The 23943-nt window shown below is 41.2% G+C and overlaps 1 protein-coding gene across 6 annotated transcripts in view; it reads right to left on the bottom strand.

The window, feature by feature from the left end:
* The window catches only part of rerea (arginine-glutamic acid dipeptide (RE) repeats a), a 187730-nt gene that overhangs the window by 41704 nt on the left and 122083 nt on the right, over positions 1 to 23943 (bottom strand). For 4 of the 6 annotated variants that reach the window (XM_074644997.1, XM_074644998.1, XM_074644999.1 and 1 more), the window contains 5 exons: positions 17711 to 17816; positions 13944 to 14040; positions 11609 to 11713; positions 1864 to 1912; positions 427 to 551 (listed from right to left, as the gene is read on the bottom strand). In XM_074644997.1, the coding sequence (XP_074501098.1) occupies positions 427 to 551; positions 1864 to 1912; positions 11609 to 11713; positions 13944 to 14040; positions 17711 to 17816 (482 nt within the window). Of the gene's footprint in view, positions 1 to 426; positions 552 to 1863; positions 1913 to 5857; positions 5899 to 7457; positions 7718 to 11608; positions 11714 to 13943; positions 14041 to 17710; positions 17817 to 23943 lie in introns of those variants that run through there. The other 2 variants (XM_074645001.1, XM_074645000.1) reach the window with 2 other exon arrangements.

Genomic DNA, 23943 nt, shown 5'->3' with positions numbered 1-23943 from the left:
ATCACAACGCTGACCTTTTCAAGAAGGTGGTTGAAGGAATGAAAAAGAGGGAGGCTGTGTTTGCACGGGGGGAAACTTACACTGCATGTAAAGAGGAAGTTAGCCATGTAAACAGCTTAGTAGGAATATTGTCTTTTTCAAAATAAGGGCATAAACCGGAATATTTTGTGTGTGTAAATGTAGTCTCTGATGTTGGGTACAGAAGCAGATTAATGGTGGAGAGTGGAGGCCGCTGCTGTCCTGTAGATGTTCTCTTTGATATATTGATATTTGAAAGTACTGAATTTATGCTCCGATCAATACAGGGAGGGCCGGGACAGTTTGAGGTTAGATATTTTTGAAAGAACTATCTTTAACCTCAGTGAACTAGTAGATCAGACCTTGCAGCCGTGCCAGGTCTGACCTCCTGCCTTTGTTTGGGCTCACCTTGCGGCTCTGAGGTACATGAGAAGATCACAGTCATTGACCCCGGGCATCCAGACCAGCTCCTCGTTCTCGGTCACGGCCTGGCCACCGGGAGAGGGGAAAGGCTGCAGCTCGGGGAGCTTGGCCTAATTAGGTCCAGGGAGAAGGAGAGAGAGACAGATGGTGTCACACTGCAAATAGCAAGCCAGCAAGCTTGGACAAAATATCAGCTTTCAGCCGCCTGTCATCAACTCTTTGCTGAGCGACGGGGTGGGGACAGCGGGGGACGAGTTACAGCCACAACGATTCGATATCTTAACACAACACAGAACTGCAGTACTCAGATCACTTTATGTTTTTTATAATGACAGAGCTAAATTCGGTGGGAACTGATACATCTAAACTCAAGTTTGTACACACAGTTATTACACAAAGCTGCAAACTTCCACGTAAATTTCACTTTGTTAAAGGAATATGAAGGATCTTGATTCCACCAGGGTTCACTAGGGAAGGTGTCATTTTCTCCTCTGGCATCACCACCTGATTAAATTGCTGTTGTAGTTTTGTTTCAACATTTAAATTTTAAAGTTTTAGATGTACCGGAATTTAAACCAAAGAAGACAAGCATTGCAGCAAAAACCAAACTAGCTCGTTGTTATCAGCAGCTTCAGATATTTTGTGGGAGATATGTGGTAAAACTGAACGGCAAGACGGTTTTATGCTACTACATCTTAAAAATAAGACCGTATATAAAGATGGATGACATGACAGCTCCCCCAAAGTGAAGCCAAAACATCTGGATCGCCCCCTGGTGGCTGGCTGCAGTATAGGTCATGAATCCGGCCAACTCCATGTTAGCGGATGGGAACTAAAAAGTCAAAGTACACGTCAAATATTTTGTTCCCAAAGATGGTTTCTGTTATTTTAAATAGTTCTTATCATGCTGATGTACTGTATGTTCAAGCGTTCATTTTTCTGATAAGTTTGGTTTTAATTAGTTATTTGATGCTAGCCGGAGGCTACGAGAGGAAATGTAACTTTAACTTTCCATATTATGGTCAGTTGTTGTGTCTTTCTAGCCAAACAGCTACCGTGGTGCTATGGTAGCAGCTAGGTGGCTCACGCTAGCAAGGTGCAGCTGTGCTCGGCTCGTGATTGGCTCAGACCGATCCCTACTGCGCAGACTCTGGCATCCAAATGACGTAAAAATCTCAAGATGGCAGCTCCCGTTTTGGCTTCACTTTTGTACAGTGGGAGGAAGTGACTAAATGGCATCTATGATGTATGAGAAGTGTTGTCTGATTTTAGCCAATTGGTAATGAAATCCACACATCCAGGACGATTTTTGTAACAAAGTGGCTTTATGCTGTTTCAAACGTGGAAAAAATAAACTTTCACCAACAGTGGAGAAATGTCTCAAGTCAACAGCTGGTTGATGTGTGCTGCACAATGACTTACTTGGTGACTGGGTCCCACTCGGATTTCCCCCTGTGTGCTGTTTAGTCGCCTGAGAAGAGACAAATAGAGCAGATTGAAACTAAATATTTACTTGGCAACATTTCAAAGCAAACTGAGGAAATCTGTCTGTTGAATCAGCTAAACGACAACTGCACAACTGGGCGTCATAACTGAGAAAGAAAATGTCAGAAAACTAACAATTCATGACGTGGATGATATCAAACAGTAAGGGGAAGAGGGCTGTATTTGTTCCATTGTGAGAGAAGTACATAGTGTTTTATTCTGAAATGCAAATAAAAGGTTTCAGGAGAATATTCCTGGTTGACTGCTCCGGCACAGCGAGCTGAGCAGAGCACAGGTCTGATATTGTGGATGCAGCAATAAAACAGAATCCCCTAAAAGGAGGAGGAGGAGGTGGTGGAGGAGGAAGAGGGGGGTGGAGGTGGAGGTGGTGATGGTGATGGTGGGGGAAGCTGGCTCTGGATATGCAGGGCGAGCGCCTCTGAAAACGGCTGCTGGTACAAATGTTGGTAGCCATAGCAACTGCAATTTAATAATAGTGTTCTGAATCTCCAGCTGCAGTGGATTAAAGAAAATGACAAGATGTTCCTTTTGAAAAGCCTTTCCCCTCCGTTGCCTAGGTAACAGCGCCAATTTTCATACAGCCGAGCGCGGGGCGGCCCAGAATCTGTCAGCGTGATTTGCACCCAGAGAAGCTCGCACTCCATCAACGGAGAGACCTGGCGGAAACCGGAGAGGCCACAGCCCTCTGGTCTCTTTACGGTCCTCCAGCACACAAAACACTACGACGGGTGCATATTTGACCCGACTCCCCCGTCTTAAACGGACCTCCGCCTCCTCTCAGACGGGGAGAGAGCGATTAGAGGGGTAATCCATACTGCTATATGAACTATGGCTGACAGAAGCACTGGCACAGACCGTATCGGCACGGGCCAAAAACAGTGGATTTCAGCTGCAGTAAATGACCCCGGGCCTGCCAGGACGCCGCTCCGCTGCTCCAGAACATGTCGAGATGAAGCATTTCATTTTATTACAAACATTCACGGCAGATAAGGCGAACTAAATGTAAAGCAATCAAGATTTGGCAGACTGCGAGAACCCGCGGCGATGAATAGGGCTGATAGAGATAAAATATGGTCGTTAGATTTGGTGTGTGTTAGATAGTCTTTTGTGTCTGTAAAAGGTTTGCAAAGTTACAAAGCCCACACCAAAGAGAAACACCTGAACTGCCTGAAACGCCTCGCTTGAAGTCACACCTTTTCTTCTGTAATGTGGTGATGTCACCAAGTAACACATTTGCATAAAGGAGCTCAAACGGAGCGTTTTAGACAGAGAGTGAAAGGAGGTGCTGCAGCACAGCCGGTATAAGAAAAATAAAGCGTTTTTTTTTTACATTAAAGTATGTAAACATGTTCTAGTAGAAACCCAAAACACAAGTATGCACCTGAAAATAAGCATGAAAAGTCCTCTTTAAATGTTTTTTATAAAGTCTTGAACCGTACTTTGAACTGTGTTGATTGTTTTGAAATAGTTATTACTAGTGAGGAGAGGAGAGCTAGATAATAAACTAACTATTTCTTTGGATTTATTTGAGAGGAACGCAGCTTGAAACAAAGAAATGCAAATCCTGTTTTTTACGGACAAACAGAATGTTTCAGCATATACTTATACAAAGATATACTTTATATCTACAATGCTGAATGTAGGGCTGGGCGATGTGGCAAAACTCCTCTTTCACGATATAGGTCATTCCATATCTTGATAACGATGTATATATCATGATTTAGCATGTATCAATATGAAATAACCACACGGTAAAACCTATTTCTGTACAGTATACTCCTGTGTGAATTAAATAATTGAGTACTCATTTTAAGAACTCGAGTGCAAAATTATCATAAAAGTTTTAAATGACATTATAGAGGAAAATACATACGATAAGACATTTTTATATTGTTTTGATGATATACATCATCATATTACCCAGCCCTGCGTAGAACTAGCTAATAACTAACTATTTCTTTGGATTTATTTTAGATGAACGAAGCTTGAAACTACGACGGAGTATTAGGGCCACATTCAGTAAAAAAAAAAAGAAGAAATCTGAGATTACGAGAATAAAGTCGTAGTATTTTGAGAATAAAGTCATAATATTATAAAGTAGTAATTTTACGTGTTATTTTAGAGGGGAAATAGAGCAGCATATCGTCTGTGTGAAAATGAGGATCTTGTGAAGTTATACTTTAGTTTAGGTTTCACAAATAACCAAATACTTCATTTTTACTCACATCAGCAGCACATCATCATCAGTATCAGGACCTTGAAAAGATTGTGCAAGAAACTGTGTTTATTCTGAAGAAAGAACCACCTGGACCTGATGGCTGCCTCTTTTGTGGAGGAAGAAACTACTTTTTTTTAATCTTAAAATAGTATGACTTTATTCTCATTAAATCACGACTTTTTTTTGTAATATTATGAATTTATTCTCGAAATCTCCGATTTTTTTCGGAACAAACAAAATGTCATAGAACATACAGATATACTTTATATCTACAATGCTGAATGGTTAAAACAGATGTATGTCTGCATGTACTAGTCTACTAACTGAAAGTGAATCTGGTTTGTGTTCCTGCTGAGAAAAAAGTTCTACAAACGTGTTCCTGACAGTGTGCAGTGGGCCAGGTCCGTCTGGCAGCAGGCTGTAAGGATGACAAATGAGGAGGGCCGGCGCACCAGAATAAGAACAGCGTTTATGTTTTACTCAGGCAAAATCCTGAACGCAGACATCCAGGTGGAATGCGGCACCGGTCCTCAGAGAGGAGGCAGAATACAGATGTATCGCAGCAGGAAGCTCTCTGGAGTTTCCATAAAGATAGACTGAAGACAGAACAAGCAAAGCGCCGACGAGCATGCGATAAACATTAAGGCTATGTTAGTATATGTTATCATCTCAGAGTGGGCATGTCTGTAAAGGGGGGACTTGTGGGTATCCACAGAACCCATTTTCATTGACATATCTTGAGGTCAGAGGTCAAGGGACCCCTTTGAAAATGGACATGCCAGTTTTTCCTTGTAGCACAAGTTTGGAGAGTTATTTAACCTCATCATCCTCCTCCTTCCAGTATGACATGGTTGGTACCAATGGATTCATTAGGTTTCCTAGTTTCATATGATACCAGTATCCTATCTAAATTACCTCAAGCCTAGTTCGCCATTTCTATACTGCAACTCCTTGTTACTTATTGGCCAACATTAGGGCTGCTAACTAACGATTATTTCATTGTCGATTAATCTGTCGACTATTTTCTTGATTAATCGATTAGTTGTTTGGTTATAAAATGTCAGAAAATGGTGAAAAAGCCCAAGATGTCGTCATCAAATGTCTTGTTTTGTCCACAACTCAAAGATATTCAGTGTACTGTCATAGAGGAGTAAAGAAACCAGAAAATATTCACATTTAAGAAGCTTAAAAAATGACGCAAACCGATTAATTTGATTATCAAAATAGTTGGTGATTAATTTAATAGTAGTACAACTAATACATTAATCGTTGCAGCTCTATATGTTAGTAATACTAATATATGTCCCAAAAAAAATGACCCATGTATATAGTTTTAATTTCTTGCGGACAAATCTGGAAAAATAAATGCCTCAGAAGCTATAATCTTCTGACTCTTAATGTAGATAAAAATGGCAAACATCATAGTTATAATACCACAGGTGCAGTTTGCGTTGGTTCATTGAACCTCAGAGAAATGCATCTATACTTTTTATAATAACACAGAACTAATCATTTATTGTAATGATGATTAATATCGACTTTATTGTGTTTTCTTATCGAAAGAATAAGAAACCAATAAGATGAGAAGATAGATTTGTGGTATTTTTATTTAGTTATAGCTGAATAACATCGGACTCTCTCCGTCCACACACAGTTAAATATTCTTTAACGTCATCTATACAAATCACGTACCGATCAGCTGTGAGCTTCAGATCAGACTGGAGACGTAGCCACTGAAAAGATGGGTGAGTAGTACTTGCTATCAAAAAACACAGGTTTTTATATTGCAATATTTACTGAAGATGACATACAATACAGCCAACAGTAGCTTCAGTAAACTTTCATGTGATCTCCCTCCAGTCAGCTGCCTCCTTATTAAGATGTTTGAAGTGAAACGAGGAGGTATCGTATCAGTTAACTCCTCATTTCAACTACAGGAAGCAGCCGTTCCTCGTCCTTTGCGGCGCTTTCAAAGTGAGCGACAGGAATAAATAGAAATGTCCGATAAAAGTTCAGCTCACAACGGCACGATGTGCAGCACTTCGTCGCTCGTGGCTAGTTAATTCATTCCAATAGAAAACAATCCAATCAAACTAATTTTGTCACTGACGCTCGCTCGCGTCACATTCTGTTTGGAGGGTGTAATATGTCAGCTATACGCTTCCCAATACATTAGATCTCTCTGCGTTGTAAACATTACAGTCCCTCAAGATTTTTTTTGGGGAACCCCCAACCTTAAAGTTCAAACTGCGCCCATGGTTGGCGATTAATTTAACAGCTGACAACTTATCGATTAATTGTTGCAGCTCTATATGTTATTAATACTAATATATGTCCAAAACAATTACCAATGTTCATAGTTTGAATTTCTTGACAAATCTGGAAAAATAAGTCTCAGAAGCTATAATTTTCTGACTCTTAGTGTCGATAAGAAATGGATATTTCATAGGTATAATACCAACTTCTTATAATAATGTTTATTTTTCCTCTAATAAGCTGCACAAAGCCTGCTGCTGCCGAACACAATAAACTATTCAGATCTAACTCAGCACACAGCCAAATAATCACAGGCTTACTTATTAAACCCAAACAACACCATGCCAGTCTGGTCAACTCTCTCTCTCTGTGTGTGTGTGTGTGTGTGTGTGTGTGTGTGTGTGCGTGTGCAATCAAGGATAACCCCGCCCCCCTCAATAAATTCCGACCAATCACGACGCGAGTCTGTGGCACACTGACATAATTGCAGCAAAGCAAAAACAGACCCAACTTGATGGTATTTAACTCTCGTGACGAGACGCGTGTCCACATCCACATCCGAGCCGGTGCAGCTTTGTGTGCAGACTAGAACAGCAGCAGCTCTGCTCTGCTGTGCTCTGCTCCATGCATGCATCCATGTCGCTCCGGTTGTAAACAGGAGCTGCAAAATGGAGCCACGGTAACGTTAGCTCTCTCCGGGTGCACATTTATCAGCCTAACACTCGCGGACGCATCGCAAACATTACGCATTTAACATGCAGTCCTGATGGTAACGTGTTTAATATAAAAGCGGCTTTTACGCATATGCGTAACGGTATGCGCTCTCTGCAAATGACAAGCCTTTTGCATGCTCCAACAGCATGCAATCCTCCTTCCTCCTGACACACAATGTGCAGCGATCACACAAACACAATGACAGCGACGTGGACAAGCTCGCAAAACAGCTGAAATGCAGACTGGTTGAAAACGAGACAGCAGTCTTGCAGCAGCAGCGTCTGCAGGAGAAAGAAGCAGGAGAAGATGGAGCAGAGCTTACCTCCGGGGACTGAACAGATCGTCCATTTCTGACATCGAGCCCGCGGCTGGCTGCTGCTGCCGACACTGTGTGCGTGTGTGTTTGTATATATATATATATGTATAATAATAAATGCTCGTTGGATTGAACTCCCCTCTCCTCTCCACCTATTTCTAGGTGCTCAAAATGGAGACGCACGCATCCGCTCCGGAGAGGTGTTCACTGAGCTTGTGCTGTGACCTCAGCCTGCACGTAACCAGCGAGCTCCTCTGTAGACACTACTGAGCATGTGCTGCGACCTCACACACACAGAGGAGGAGGCAGACAGACACGCATGCATGCAGGATACGGAATTCATCCCTCCTCGTATGTCTGCGCCATAATAAACAAGAGTGAAATTGCAAGGCTGCAGACAGCCCGCTCAGAATACCAAACGAGAGGAGAGGAGGAGGAGGAGGAGGAAGACTGAGGCTGAGCAGGGCTCTGAAGGAGGGGGTTCCCAACTGGCAACCCCTCAGTGCCAATAACAAGGACAGCCGTCACTGCAACACGTGAAGGCACCACCAGAGGATAATAATAATAATAATAATAACAATCACCAAGTTTGCTTGAGCACCTCAATTAAACAACTCATCCTGTACAATAAACCACAAATCCCACAATTCCACATTTTTCCTTTTGGGAATATTTGTGGACAGACGGCTATATCAAACATAAATGATACAAAGGTAAAGAATATAAATTAGCGATGCACCGATACTGGCTCGGATATCGGGCCGATACTGACTCAGATAGCTGGATCGGGTATCCATGACAATGGGGCTGATCTATTCAATTAAATTTTATGTTTATACTAGGGCTGTCAATCGATTAAAATATTTAATTGCAATTAATCGCATGATTAATCACGATTAATCACTTTTTATCTGTTCAAAATGTACCTTAAAGGGAGATTTGTCAAGTATTTAATACTCTTATCAACATGGGAGTGGACAAATATGTTTAATATATTATTGTATATCAATTAACAACACAAAACAATGACAGATATTGTCCAGAAACCCTCACAGGTACTGCATTCAGCATAGAAAATATGCTCAAATCATAACATGGCAAACTGCAGCCCAACAGGCAACAACAGCTGTCAGTGTGTCAGTGTGCTGACTTGACTATGACTTGCCCCAAACTGCATGTGGTTATCATAAAGTGGGCATGTCTGTAAAGGGGAGACTCGTGGGTACCCATAGAACCCATAGAATCCATTTAGCTAGTATGACATGGTTGGTACCAATGGATTCATTAGGTTTTCTTTACTTAGATCTTCACTCTAGCTTTAAAACTGAGCTACAACCTCAGAAAGATTGACTGCGTTAATGCTCTAAAGAAATTAGTGGCATTAAAATGAATTTGCGTTAACGCGTTAACTTTGACAGCCCTGATTTAAACTAAATATCTCCTGGCATGTACGCTATAACCCCAATCTGTCGGTCTTCAGAGTTACAAAAGCTATTTAACAATTTCACAATGCTGCCAGCTGAGCAGGTATCACAAACAACTCATTAAAAGTCTATTTTAAATCAAAAGTCCATTTTCAGCACATCAACACCAACATCACAACTAGAGCTGCAACGATTAATTGATCAGTTGTGATCGGCAACTATTTTGATAATTGATTAATTGGTTTGATTCATTTTTTAAGAAAAAAAAAAAAAGTCTAAATTCTCTGATTCCAGCTTCTTAAATGTGAATAATTTCTGGTTTCTTTCCTCCTCTATGACAGTAAACTGAATATCTTTGAGTTGTGGACAAAACAAGACATTTGAGGACGTCATCTTGGGCTTTGGGAAACACTAATCAACACTTTTCACCATTTTCTGACATTTTATAGACCAAACAACTAATCGATTAATCAAAAAAATAATGGACAGATAATCGTTAGTTGCAGCCCTAATCACAACTGTGGGGAGATATTGTTATTATCAGTGTATTAGATTGTCATTAAAATACTCAGGAGAGCATACAATATCAAACTAAAATGTAAACTCTACAAATCATATTAAATTGCACTGATAACCCCAAACTAAATTATTATTATTATTGCTATCATCATACTATTATTGATAATAATAATAATTAATTTACAAAAATTACCAATAATCAACGATGCCACTATACATGATGAAACAAATGTAGAATATTATTAGGTTGTTATTTTTCTACTCCTCATTACAGGAAAGTAAGCACAGATGTTAAAACTAATAACAAAACTTGGTGAGCAAGCGTTCAACACAAGAAAACACCATCAATGAGCCTTCAATTTTTCCATTCTAATCTTAATGTTAAATCTTAAAAACGTTAAAACTTGACGTGTAATTTGACAAATATCGAGAAACGCCCCAACAATTAATAAAGCCGTGGGGGTTTCCCCGGCTCATTCTCCATAATTACCCCACATCAGGACCATTCTCAGTGCACTGATAACACTGATAACAGCAGTAATGAGCAGAAAACATCATTAGACATCGAAACACTGAGTAACCAAAGCCAAAAAAACAGAGCTTGTGTGTGTGATGAAACTGAGAAAAATAACTTCTCCTGTCCTAAAACATGCACAATACATTTATTAGTATTTATTACTGCTGAGTGATATTGAAAAAAGCAAATATTCTGACTCACTACTTTGATATCTATAAACTTGATGACATTTTTAATTAAATCATCAAACATTATTGAATCCTACTAGGGATGTATTATTATTATATGGTCATTTGTGTGATGTTACTTAATAAAAACTCCACCATGTTGTCTCGTATCGTTTTATATCAGTATGTTGCTCAGCTGTAACTAATGACCTTACTTTAGTTTGCAATTAAATTTAACCTTCCCCATAAACTTTGAATTTCTAGCTGAAACAATTAGCAGATTAGTAAAATGGACAGAAAATGAATATCGTCTTTGATTATTCAATTGTGATAATCGATTAATCGTTTGAGTCATTATTATAAATGATAGAGTACGGTCTAGACCTGTTCTATATGGTAAGGGTCATGAGATAACTTATGTTATGATTTGGCGTTATATAATATATATAAATAAGTATTGACTTGACTTATTCAAGTAATAATGTTAAATATTTGTACTGATTTTTAATTGATTATATATATATATATGTATATATATATATTTGTGTATGTGTATATACTATATATATATATATTTGTGTATGTGTATATACTGTATATGCGTGTATTTTCATATATATATATATATTATTTTATTCTATTCTTTTTTTTTACTTGTGTATATTCTTTTTATTTTATTTCTTTTTGTATATGTATGTTTTCCCTGTATCTATAATGGCTTATTTTATATCAATATTAATTCAATTCAATTCAATTTATTTTTTGTATAGCGTCAAATCACAACAGAAGTTACCTCAAGACGCTTTATATATAGAGCAGGTCTTAGACCGTACATCATATTATGTTTGTTAAGTTTCTTTGTACCGAGAATGTTGTTATTGGGGACTTTTGTGAATGTTTGTTCTGTTGTTTCAAAATTAACAAAAAAAACAAACAATAATAATACTATTGAAAAAAATAAATAATGTTAAATTTTACTTAGTTATAGCCGTTCAATTGTGAGCTGCTTTTCGTTGTTTAAGACACTTAATATATCCCACTTCTCAGCATTTTTTATTTTTTATTTACTTATTTACACTGTGGTTATTTATTGTGTGTGTTTGATGCACATATTTCAAATTTTTCTTAGTTATTTATATTTCTCCACATATATTGTGACATTATGTTCATAATTTACATGTTATATACTCCTTCATTTCATTTATACTTATATTTCTTTATGCTTTTATATAAGAGCAACGGTATCATCCCAATTCCACCCCGGGAACAATAAAGTATTCTGATTCTGATGATTGTCTTCTGTGATAGTAAACTGAATATTTTGGGGGTTTTGGATTGTTAATCTTCTTCTCATTTTGGGCTTAAGAAATTGTGATGGCCATTATTCACTATTTTATAGACAAAAAACTGGAATAATGAAGGAAATAAATGTTGTTCGGCGGCCTGTTTTAAATATAATTGTGTGAGAGTTGACGCAGCGTTTGTGTCCTGTGGGAGGATGAAGAAAGGGGACTGTATCAAGCTCCTCACCTGGTCTCTGGGTTATAGCCGAGGATATAGAAAAAGGAGTCGATGCGGGCTTTGAACTCCCTGGCAGCAAAAATGTCGGAGAAATGGGAAATGTTGCATTTCCCCCTGTGAGAGAGAGAAGACAGGCTTTATTAGACAAAAAACAGCGACATGACAAAGTGATGCCCTAGCATGAGCAGACGTGGCCCTAATTAGGAGCTCTGGGGGTGTTCCGTCTATCGGAGGTGACACGTACAGCGGCAGGTATGTCGCGGCTGTCACTGCCTGCTGACTCTGCGGCGAGACGTCGGGCTACTGAACCCATAAACACCAGCTGAACATGTCGGTCCTGCTTCGCCTGCTGCAGCTGTAGGCGAGGGAGACAAACGCTGCACAGATCTGGACGGGAATTCAACCTGTGCGCCCCCCCCCCCTCCGCTCCCTCACCGACACGATTACCCCCCAACGAGCCGGGAGGACCGAGGCTCTGACCACATCTTGATACCATTTCCTGTTTCCAGCACCCTGGTGTCTGGCTCTATCTAAATAACAGATATCACAGGCTGCCTCGGAGAGAAACAGTATCTTCCTCCCCCTCTGAAAAGATTAAAGGGCGCTAAGGAGGGCCGTCTTCGGAGAGCTGCGGCATTACAGCATCCCTCTGGAATTCCCTCCCGTTTATCTAAAGCCTGGAAAATGAGTGGAATCAAAGGGGTGCTGTGTGGAGGAGAAGTTGCAGCTAATTTGCCCTGAAATCAGCGGTTTCTGGGAGACACGGCTTTGACTGGCCGCCGCCGCCGTGCAGCTCACAGATGGTTTTGGTTAAAGAAAAAGGGGAAGTGCGAGAGGTGGGAGCGGCGGTCAGACAGGAATGGATGAAGAAACACAGACTGAACACAGAACAAGAAAATGATTACGCCTGTATTCCTGTCTGACATCAAGCACAGAGAGAGAGTGAGAGCCATCAGTTTTACTCCAGAGGCTGACAGGTGTGTGTAGGTGTGTGTGTGTGTGTGTGTGTATGTGTGTGTGTGTGTGTGTGTGTGCACGGCCATTTCAATCAGTGCTTTAATGTAAGACAGCTTGAGGCATTTATGACTTTGCATCTTTACACATCTGGACTAATTCTGCAACACCTGCTCACAGCGCTACAGCATGTACAGTATATCATATTTAAATAATAGAACATTTGCTCTTTTAAAGTTTGTTCATGGACAGTTGACGGCAGTATTGTAGAACGATTTCTATTATGTTGCCACTGTTCAGAAAAATACAGAGACGTTGTAGTAAGAGTCATTCTTCTGTCTCCTGAATCTGGATCACAGCAGGCAAGTATTTTACAATAAAGAGCTGCAGGAATGAGTCCTAAAACCCGGAAATTAGTATTTTAGCACTTCCTGTTCCCTCGTCTGGAAGTCAATGGGTTTTTTAGTTTGATGCCTGAAATAAGGCCTGTGGTTAACACAAACTTAAGGATTTTGTTCTACGAGTTAAAATATCCCACACCTCGTGTCTTAAAGGGACTGTTTTTAAGAATCAGAAATGCTTGTTAACAGCGACACCTGTGGCCGTTAAGTCAGCGAAAGTCAGCGTTGGGCTCGTGCTTGAGCTCGCTCTACATAGACATGAACGAGCATCGCTCAAAACAGTGAGGTGACACACGTCAGCTAAAACCACAATATCACTCTATATTTCAGCTGCTTGGCAGTAATGTTAGCTGACCAGACGAAGGTCTCTCTATGAATCAATGCTGATCCTAGTGTTGGCTTTTCCTGCTTCAGCCTCCCGACCGCGGTCAGAAGGAACAGGGGAGACACCGGAGTTTTGGTCGGAGACGATAACGTAACTCTTCTGCAGTGTGTAGTGTGCGCGCATGCACGTGAGTGGTGGAGCGAGAGAGCAAGTGAGAAGAGCGCGTTGTGTGACTGAAGGCAAGCAGCCAGTAAAATATAATTTTTCTGAAATAGAATTATACTCATATGGATTACTTTAACTGAAACAAATTTCCAAATCTAAGTCACAGCAGAAGGTGCCACAAAAAGTGACAGAATTTTCCGTATGGTAACAAATATAAAACTTCAGTTAAATACGACATTTTAATGGCCACAGAACTGAGATTGTTAACTGTTAACTCAAAACAACACAGATAACAGCATAGTGGTGTAATGGTTGGTGCTGTGAAGCTGTGATGTTACCGGATATTTAGGGCTGGACATGTGAGTGCTTCTATTTTCTACTGCTGCTAAGAGTATAAAGCCCCCCCAGTCTTTGTGTGTGTGTGTGTGTGTGTGTGTGTGTGTGTGTGTGTGTGTGTGTGTATGCATGTAGATATATGTGTGTGTTAGTGTTTGTTTACCTGAGAGCAGCAGCGTGATAAGTGTCCACGTAGTCAGAGATGAAGAGTTCTCGACTCCTGACCACTGGGTCTGTGATGACCAGGTCCCGGCCGGAGTCTGCAGGAAGAACAACAACACAGTCGTACTGAATACATATTTATATAAAGACCACCAGACTCATTCATCTCTGACAAAGAGCAGAGATGAAAGCAGCTTCGTTATTTGAACTCACTTAATGAAAATCATGAGCACAGTTCTTCTTAAGTAACAGTTGGCTCCGCGGAGGTCAGATTATGCCACATAATTCAATAAAGCCAATAAAGTGTGGTCCCCTGAGGAGAGGACATTATGTTCAGTTCTCAAGTGAGATGACCCTTTGGGGGGGTGGGGGGGGGGGGGGGGGGGGGGGGTTAAGATGCACCAGGAACGGCTGGCACTCGTCGTTGACAAATGACCCGAGTTGTGAATGCACTCCGGCCTCGTGACATTTATTCTAATAATCCTGAGTCCTGCTGCAAGGACACGCTGCAGATACAGGAGCACTGAAACAGCAACACACTGTATGTGGTTCATAACCTCAACTAAAGAAAGGGAAAACAGCAGAACACCCTGTTTAGTTAGAACTGTGACTACATATGCATTTGTTGTTTTATATATATATATATATATATATATATATATTAGGGCTGGATATCGGTAGCTATTGAACGAAATAATCATGAACCAAATATCGAAAACTTCTCCAGTCAAATGATACCTGATCAATGACAAAATGGCTATTGTTTTTTTTTTCCCTCGCAGCCAATCGCCGCAGAAGCTACAACCCATACAGTCTGTGGTGTGGTGAAGTCGAGCGCGGTGTATATGACAGAGTTGGCACCAAAACGTAAAAAAAGTACGGCTATACTACACGTTTGTGGCGTCTGTTAAAAATAAATGCAGTGGTGGCATTATACACAACTGAATGCTTCCATTCACATGATGGGTATCGAATGAAGTAGAATAAAAAAGCTCCTCCATAAGGGGAACGGTAGCCAGCGAGAACTGCTAACTGAACAGTTTAAAATACTCCGCTCATAGAAAACTCTGCTGCATATCAAATCAAGCGCTTCTTTAATCCAGCCACCAGGGGGTGATCCAGATGTTTTTGGCATCACTTTTGGGGAGCTGCAGTCCAGAGTAGAAGAGTAAAATACTGAATATTACTTCTTTTGCAAAATGCACTGAATTCAGGTGAAGAAGAACCTGATTTTAAGTCTTATTTTGATGCAAAGATTTGTTAATTAGCAGGAACGTAGCACAAAGTGAAGGTGAAAGCAGTGCTTGGGTGCTTTGGGTAGAACGGTTTGGTACAATTTGATTTTGCTTCTAGGAGATGCATTGTGAATGGGGACTAGTCTTATTTTCATGCAAAGATTTCTACATTAGCAGGAATGTAGCACAACATGGAAGTGAAAGCAGCGCTTTGTTGATTTAATGTGTGTATTTAAAAGATTAAAAATCTATGAATAATCATGATAAATAACAGTGATCTCAATAATGATCAAAATAATTGTCATTTTGTCCGTAATCGTGCCGCCCAAGTACAACAGCAAACACTTTTGGAACAATATTTTAAGTAAGACTCAAAGAAAGATTGCGAAAATATTAATAATGGATATAAGTAACCAATTATTTACTTGTTGAGGGGCAAGCTCCCTCAGTTTATATGTACAACCATGTGATGGCTTTATTAATTAAGAATTTGTTAAAAATCCAAAAGATATTGCTTAGTTTAATATGAATAAATAACAGACGCATATGACTCAGCATAGGCTATTTAAAAAACATCCAAATACATATTCATCAACTGATTATTCAAACTATTATTACACGTCAGTGTTGAATCAGATTTTCCTCTGTGACATTTGCTTCTTGTCGTCAGCATCTGATGTTCAGCTGCTAACAACACAGTGACGGTGCTTCTGTCCCTGTAGATGTGTATGTGTTAGAGCGTGATGAGTCCACTGACACTGATGGCGTTGAGAGTGTGTGTGTGTGTGTGTGTGTTTGTGTGTGCTCAAAGGCCACATGACACTGCGGGTTATTAACACTTGACAGCGCTGCTGTCTGGCTTGAAGGAGGAGGAGGAGTGTTACCGGGGGAACAGCAGCAGAGCCGCGGGATTGGCTCGGCTGCCTGGGACACCGTCTTCTGGTTTCTGTTTGAGATGCAATTCACTGCTCGCTCATATATCCCCCCGACGGTCTGGAGAGCTGAGGCAGGTGTGTGTGTGTGTGTGTGTGTGTGTGTGTGTGCTTGTGAAAGAGTGTTGTGTTACTGAGCGAGTCAGCATATTGACTTCAGAGACCGGGTCCAAAGCACACCGGAGCTCACGGATTTAAGGCAATCAACTTTATTACAGACTAACGTTTCCACGCCACCTGAAACGATCTGAGACTCACATCCTCTCATATTCTCTATAGATTGCTATGTAGAGAAGCTTCCTGGATCAGTGAACTCAACACTGTTGAACCATCAGGACTTAACGAAGAATTAAGTGTTACTTAGCCATATTGCTTGGCACAGGCTATCTACTATTGTTATTAATGCAATAGGAGATGATATCATTATCTATGGATGTTATATATCCCCTCATTTATGTCTGTTTTATCTATTGATAATCTCTACGTAGCCCACTCTCCTCCTGTAAACTGGAGCTCTTCATTAGGGAGAGGTATTTAAGATATTTAAAGGGGACATATCATGCTCATCTTCAGGTTCATATTTGTATTTTGGGTTTCTACTAGAACATGTTTACAAGCCTTAATGTTCAAAAACGCTTTATTTTCCTCATACTGTCTGCCTGAATATACCAGTTTTTATCCTCTGTCTGAAAGGCTCCGTTTTAGCTCATTTCAAAGGAATGGCAACGGAATTGCGTTGCTAGGCAACAGCTTGGGTCCATGTTTACTTCCTGTCAGCTGATGTCATTCACATACACTGCAACAGGAAATAAACTGGGACACATTTAGAATGTTTACGTTTAAAACTGTGAAATTGTAGAAATATTGTAGATTTGTGACATCACAAAGGGACAGAAATCCTAACGGGTTGTTTCAAACGCAGAGTTTCTGAATACGGGCTGTGTGTATTTATCTGTTGGTTGAGCGTTTTGATACTTTCACAGTATTTATATAGAACTTAAACCTGCTTTATAATATAAAAGACATGAAAATCTCACTTTTTACAATTTGGATGTATTTACCTTTAACGTTATTTATTATTATTCTTACTAAATAATTTTTGATATAAGTAAATGGATGTTGTCATTGAAACTGCTATTTATATATTTACTTCTACTGCTCTCTTTTTATTATCATTTATTACACGGCTTTGTTGAATACTCGATTCGGATGTATGATTGTTTACCCTGCCTACATGCAGCTTATTGTTCCCTCCCCATTTTTACAGTTTATGCTGAATCATTTCCCAACTAGGGGAGGTTATTTAAGACGATGGGAGTCCCAGATCGGTTTGACGCAGTTGGCGTCGAAACGTTAGTCTTTAATAAAGTTGATTTAATCCTTGTGCTCCAGTGTGCTCTGGCCCTGGTTTCTGAAGTCTCTCCTGTTACAAGATCGCCCTACTCTGTGAACACCGGACAGGCCTTCTATTCCTTGTGAAACGGTTGAAACGCCTTCAACCTCCTTTCTTCACTAAGCATATTGACTTTCTCTCTCCGTGTGTGTGTACTGTAAATATGCACATGTGCGGATGTGTTGCAGCAAACAAAAGGCGCTCTCACCGTTCTCATTGTTGCGATCCTGCACCAGGTGCTGGTAGACGGAGTCGGGCACCTCTGACTGGCGGTAGTACCATTTCACATTCATCAGCAGATGGTCCCGTTTACTCTGAAACACACACAGAGAGAGAAAGAGAGCGAGTGAGCAGGAGATAAAAAAGAAGAAAAAAAATCTAGGATAAACAGACATCATTTTTGTTTGATTACGACGTCACAAACTGGCCTCTTGGCAAACAGAGGCAGCGCTGTTTATGACTGGCGCAGGCTGATGCCAAAAAGCACAAAGAGAGACCAAGTCAATTAAAAGGGGATTGCAGAGCATTTAGAGCCTTAATAAAGTAAACAGTGGGATGGCCGTTGCTGGAGAGAGAGAGAGAGAGAGAGGGGAACCATGAGGGGAGATGGATGTTCAATCTCTGCTCCACTTAATGACGACACAATAATGATTTTAAGACACTATTAGGGCTTCTAAAAGTTCATGAACAGGCACTGTATCCCTTTACAGTGTTTTTTTAAGTGCTGCCACCCACTGGTTCTTTTGATAAAGTGCAAGCCAGCACAGCTTGTGATCCCTTCAATGACCAGCAAGTGGCAGCACTGAGGTGAGGAGAGCTGTTCCAGGGCCAGTCAATGAAAAAACACAAGAGGGAGGGGAAAGAGGAGGAGGAGGAGGAGGAGGAGGATGGAAGAAAATAGTAGAAACTGAGGCCAGCGCTGAGGTGAGAGATGAAAAGGGCAAAATAGTGTTTTCATTTCATGTTATAAAATATTTATTGTGCCTTCACATAAGCCCAACTGACCGTCACAGTGGTTTGAAAGAACATTAGAGGGAGAGAGAGTGCCGGGGCTGGTGGGGGTGCTGGACTGCGACACAATCCCAGCCATTTTTATTACGCCGCACTAACCGACTGAGACACCTGCACCACCCGCGGAGTAAAAAGGAGGAATGGAAAAAACGAGGGTGAAAAAGTGTATGGTAATAATCTAAGACAGACAGTTTAACTTCCGCTCTTTTCCAGGCTCTTAACTGTAACTGTGTGTGTGCAGGAACATGAGGTCAGAGTAAAGATATTTAAAGCCTTTAGAGTACATTGTTCTGTTATGTCACTGGGGAGGAGGCTGAGCACAGGCAGCCAAGCAAATCATCACCTCCCTAAACCCTCAAAGCCCACCTCTGGTTTTCCCATTCTCTCCATTCCTTCCTCCTCTCATACTCCCTTCCCTTCCCTCCCTCCTCCTCCATCTTTCTCATTCCAACCCCTCCGCTCCGCCACCTCTCTCCTTTTTTTCTTCCTCGAGCAGGGGAGGAGAAATGACTGAGTAAGTGAGCCTGGACGTGTTAAACAGCAGCTGGCACGCAGTCAGTCAGCTGCATTTACTGCTCCGGATGATTGTGTGAGTATACACGCAACGACCGCACACACACACACTTGTCTTGCGATTCAACAGACACTGATGGACTGAGACACCCCGAGCACGTCGACATACCGCGTGTGAAGAAATGTGTGCAGTGACGTCATGTCCCTCCCATCCCCTCCCAACCTCTCGTCTATCCAGTGTACAGACACTGTTGCCTTCTAGACTAACAGCAGAACGAGGAGTTATCCTGCTGCTTATACATAATTAATACGTTAAGGAGACTGCCAGTGTGCTACCTGAACATTTCATTTTCTGCCTCTGAAACCCCAAAATCAAAGAGCTGCAACATAGATGCAAACAGAGAAGCACAAGCACACACACACACACACACACACACACACACACACACACACACACACACAATCTATTAGGGGTGGGAAAAATTGACTCACCTATGTATCAAGATTTTGTTTTACAATTTTGAAATAGATTCTTTAATGCCAGAATCGATATATTTGCTTCATTTGAGTTTATGTGGTGGCAGAAGGAAGTTACGGCTTTTGTTGTTGTAGTCTGAGTAACGTGATGTCATATCCGTTCCGTATCCGTCAACCAAAACAAACCGCAGCGAGCCAAAACAAAAAAGTAGAAAACGTTGAAGGGTCTGCGTGAATAAGACCTGCACCCTCACATGTTAAATCCAGCGTGGTAAACACTACACATCCAGTAAAGAATGGAAACACTTTGGGTTTCACACATTGCAGGAAAAGCAGAGCTAGACATCACGGCTAAAGCTGCATGCTAACTCTGTCATGGACAGGAACCGTTATCGTAAAGCGGTAACGTGCAGGGTCAAGCCGGCCGTCACTCTCATTTCCGTGTTCAAATCGTCCAACGCTACAACTGTAGAGCACCCATATACTGACATTTATGTTAAATGCATTCAAACGGCCCCGATGGAGCTGACCATGGATGTATAAAGAGAACGGAGCTGACGGGAGAGCTAGAGACCACCTTGGAGAAGTTAGAGGACGTATACACAGGTTTTCAAAATAAGATGTTAACAAAGGGAACTGTATATACAAAATACATTTATGAAAATAAGATTGATTGGATTATAATCACCAGAAGTATAAAACATTACATGTCCCTTATAAAGTAAAAAGAAAAAAACACTAATTTATGAGAGAATTCTTTGATTTTGGGGTTTCTGGAAAAAAAATTTAATAAATAATTCCTGACAATGATCCTGATATATTTGACTTCAGGACATCACGGACTACATTCATGCTGAAAATCAAACATTTTTACTGTATTAATTTAGATATTTATCAAAGAAAAAGACTCTAGAGGTGTATGATTCAGCTATTCCACATGGTCTAGTGTTAAAAAAGTTGACAAAAATTGCAATAAATCAGAATATCCAATCGCAACACATATTGAAGCAGCACCCAGGTATCGTGATAGTATCGAATCAGGAGATAGGAGACTCGTCTCAGCCCTACTATTCATGCATTATATTAAACCAATCGTCTCTAGCTGTCGCTCTCCTGAAGCAGATTGCTGTTTAGAAGCTCACAGCGGCGTCGAGCCCTCTCAGGCAAGAAGAGACCGAGAGTGCAACATATGGAGCACGTAGTGGGAGTGAAGCATAGCTTTCAATTATCACGACTCTATAAACATGCGGGGAGGAAAAATGAGTAGATAACACCAGGAGAAAATGACGGGGGATGACAGACAGCTCAGAGTCGCCGTACCAACTACTAGCTGTATTGTCTGGGTGCTTTTTTTTTTTTTTTTTTTCCTAAGCCCCGCCATAGAAAATAACAGAGAGGACATATAAGAGGGAACCACAATGCTGAATTGATTAGAGACATTCCACGCTGCCTGCAGAGAGCTGCACAATGTCGGCCATCTTTGTCTGTCCTGCCAGAGGCTAAACATGGCCCTGCCCTCCCTCCTCCTGGGCCCTAAACCCTGGGAATGCGTCTCGCTGTGGAGAGGCCAAAAGACTTACTAACCCACTACTGAGGGGAAGAAATGAAACAAGAGGAGGAAAAAAAAAGATAAAGTGCAAGGAAGCAGAGCAAAGAAGATAGAGGAGGAGGAGAGAGAGAAAGGGGGGTGGATTAAGGTAGGAGGAGCAAGACCTTCTCATTTCCTCAGACTTAAAATTACAACTATCCTCCTCCTGCTTTGCTGAACCCCCCAGGGTACAAGGCTGCCCCTTTATTCACTGAGCAGATATAAATCTGAGAGTCATGCTTAGGGGCCGAGCACAATGCCATCCCCCTCCTCCCTCCAGTGGCTCAGCCTGGCCTGTGGCATTCTGGGGCACACTCATCACACGGGGGCTGGATTAGAGGAGGGCGCTCAAAGAGGTTATATATACACTGGGAAATATTACCAGATCTTAAAGTGTATTTATTTCTTGGCAAGCTTGTGCAATCATGTTTTTATCATCTTAGAAAAAATACAAACTATCTTATTTTTAAAAAGACCATTTTACACGCCTTCATCTCACCACGCCTGGATTACTGTCATCTATTTTTGTTATATAGGCTATTTATCTTTTATTGACAATATGCCAGTATTTGAGTGCATTAGCTGTTAAAGTAAGAATTATGACCAATGAGCCATTGTGGAATGTAAACATTTTCAAAATAAAAGAAAACAAGTTATTTATCCGAAAAACGTACCGATCCACGACCCCAAAACTGAGGTACCGTTACACCCATAGCTCCCAGTAGGTTTTAGATTTAACTGATTACTTATAAGGATCGTCATGGTCTCTCTCCCTGCTATATCTCTGACCAAGGGTCTGGCTCTGTGCGGACATCCGCGTACCGGCAAAGTGGCAGCGTAGCAATCTACTAGGCATGTGTGGAACTCATCCTCCAAGCGGATATATGTATTAACAGAACTATTACGCATACGGGGTGTCCGCAGCTGTCCGTGTACGCGTCCGTTCGGGAGTATAATTTCGGCTTAAAGGGGACAGTGCGTTTGCATTCAGGCACCGAGACTCTGGAACAATCTGTCTGAGGAAATCAGGTCGGCTGATTCAGTGATCTCCTTTTAGTCTCTTTTTAAAACACACTTTTACCGGAGAGGATTTCCTGATTTTACTTACGTTTTAATTTCTGTTGAACGGTTTTATTTCCTATTCTTCCTGTTTTCTACACTATATTGGTTTTTATTTACTATACAATACGATATTATCACAATACTTAAGTCACGATACGATCTTATTGCGATTTTAAACATTTTGCTGAGTGATGTGATATATTGTGATTTATTACCTTTTTTTAACTACAAATTATCTGTTTTATCTAATAAGATACAGTTTTCACTCTGTTCATCAGAGTCTTCATTCACATATCTTGAGGTCAGAGGTCAAGAGACCCCTTTTAAAATGGCCATGCCAGTTTTTTTTGGCATTAATTTGGAGTGCTATTTAGCGTTCTTCCCACAAGCTAACCTGACGTGGTTAATACCAATCCATTCCTTAGCTTTTTGTAGTTTTAGAGCCGGCCACAACCTCTGAAAGACAGAATAGTGTTGGATTGTTAAGAAGTTAATAGTTTATACAATAAAAGATCAATACTTGACGTCCTTCGATACAATCACGGTACTATGTTGTATTACTTTTCCCCCACCCCTATTTTATACCATTATTTTAATTTGTTAACTGGATGATTTATGACTTGTCTGTTTTATTTTGCTGCCTTTGTGAAGCCCTTTGTATCGTGGATTTTTTTTAATAAATGAACATTATTATAGAACGAATTGAAAATATATAACTATTAATAATAAAAAAACAAATCAATGCATTCATCACTGTCCTAAAAGCAGCCAACACAAGCCGGGCATTGTGTTGAGTTGGTTAATTCTCCCTCTCTGACTAGCTAAAGGTGGCTGGCCCCTTGGATCCATAATGGCTGTGCAGTTTTCTTTGTGTGGCTGCATGTGTGTGCAGTCAACTCTGGAGCTGGGGCCCCTGTGTACGACCACACCACCACAAAGACTGGAGGGGAAGGAGAGTGGAAGGGGGGGGAATACAGAGGGTAGGCTCTCCTTTTACAAGAACAGGCTTTAAATGTGAAAAGCTGTGTTCGGCGTACAAGTAAAAAGATGTGGGATTAATTCCATGTTTTCAATTTAAGAGAGTGTGAAATCAATACGGTGCTTTTCATTTCAAAACCAATGACAACACTAATGCCGTTTGGGAGAGTGCACGGCGGTAGCAGCGAGCCCAGACTCCCCCCCCCTCCACATCTGCTCACGGTGGCCTTTTTACAACACGGTCACCGCTTTGCAGCCGAGCTGAGCTGTGACAAAACCGAGAGAACGTTGTTACAACCTGTAACCCTCAAACCTAACGCCGCTATTCGTCCTCCTTCTCCGCGTCTGCACACTGTAACACTAGAGCTTTTCCTTTAAACAAAACCAGACCCTCCCGCTCCCACACGACAGGCCCCCAGTGCACCTCGTTAACAGGAAACCTCTGTTTATTTTCTCTGCTTTTCAAACACTCTCTTCTTCCTCTGCTAACCCCGTTAGTGACCCGCTCTCCCCTCGCCGGTGACATCAGCAGCCGGGATCTATGACTTCCTTCAGCCAGAAGTAAAGGAAGGAAAGACACAAAGGAGACAGCGGAGAGCGAGGAAGGGAGGGAGGAAGGGGAGGGAGGGAGGGAGGTCAAACAGACAAGAGCAGCAGCAGCTCGGTGTTAGCGAGGAATGTCAAGCAGTTGAGCTAGCCTAGCAGGCTGCTGAGCTAACGGCTCAGTTAGCTAACGCTCCCCGGGGGCAGGGGTTGGCTCGAGCGTGGTGGATCAGGGGCTGGTCGCGGCGTGACATTGACAGGCAGAGAGG

Source organism: Sebastes fasciatus, chromosome 8 (assembly GCF_043250625.1).
Source record: "Sebastes fasciatus isolate fSebFas1 chromosome 8, fSebFas1.pri, whole genome shotgun sequence".
In the NCBI taxonomy this organism is placed as follows: domain Eukaryota; kingdom Metazoa; phylum Chordata; class Actinopteri; order Perciformes; family Sebastidae; genus Sebastes; species Sebastes fasciatus.
Note: the sequence above shows the minus strand (reverse complement) of the source record. Positions and strands in the feature narration are given on the sequence as shown.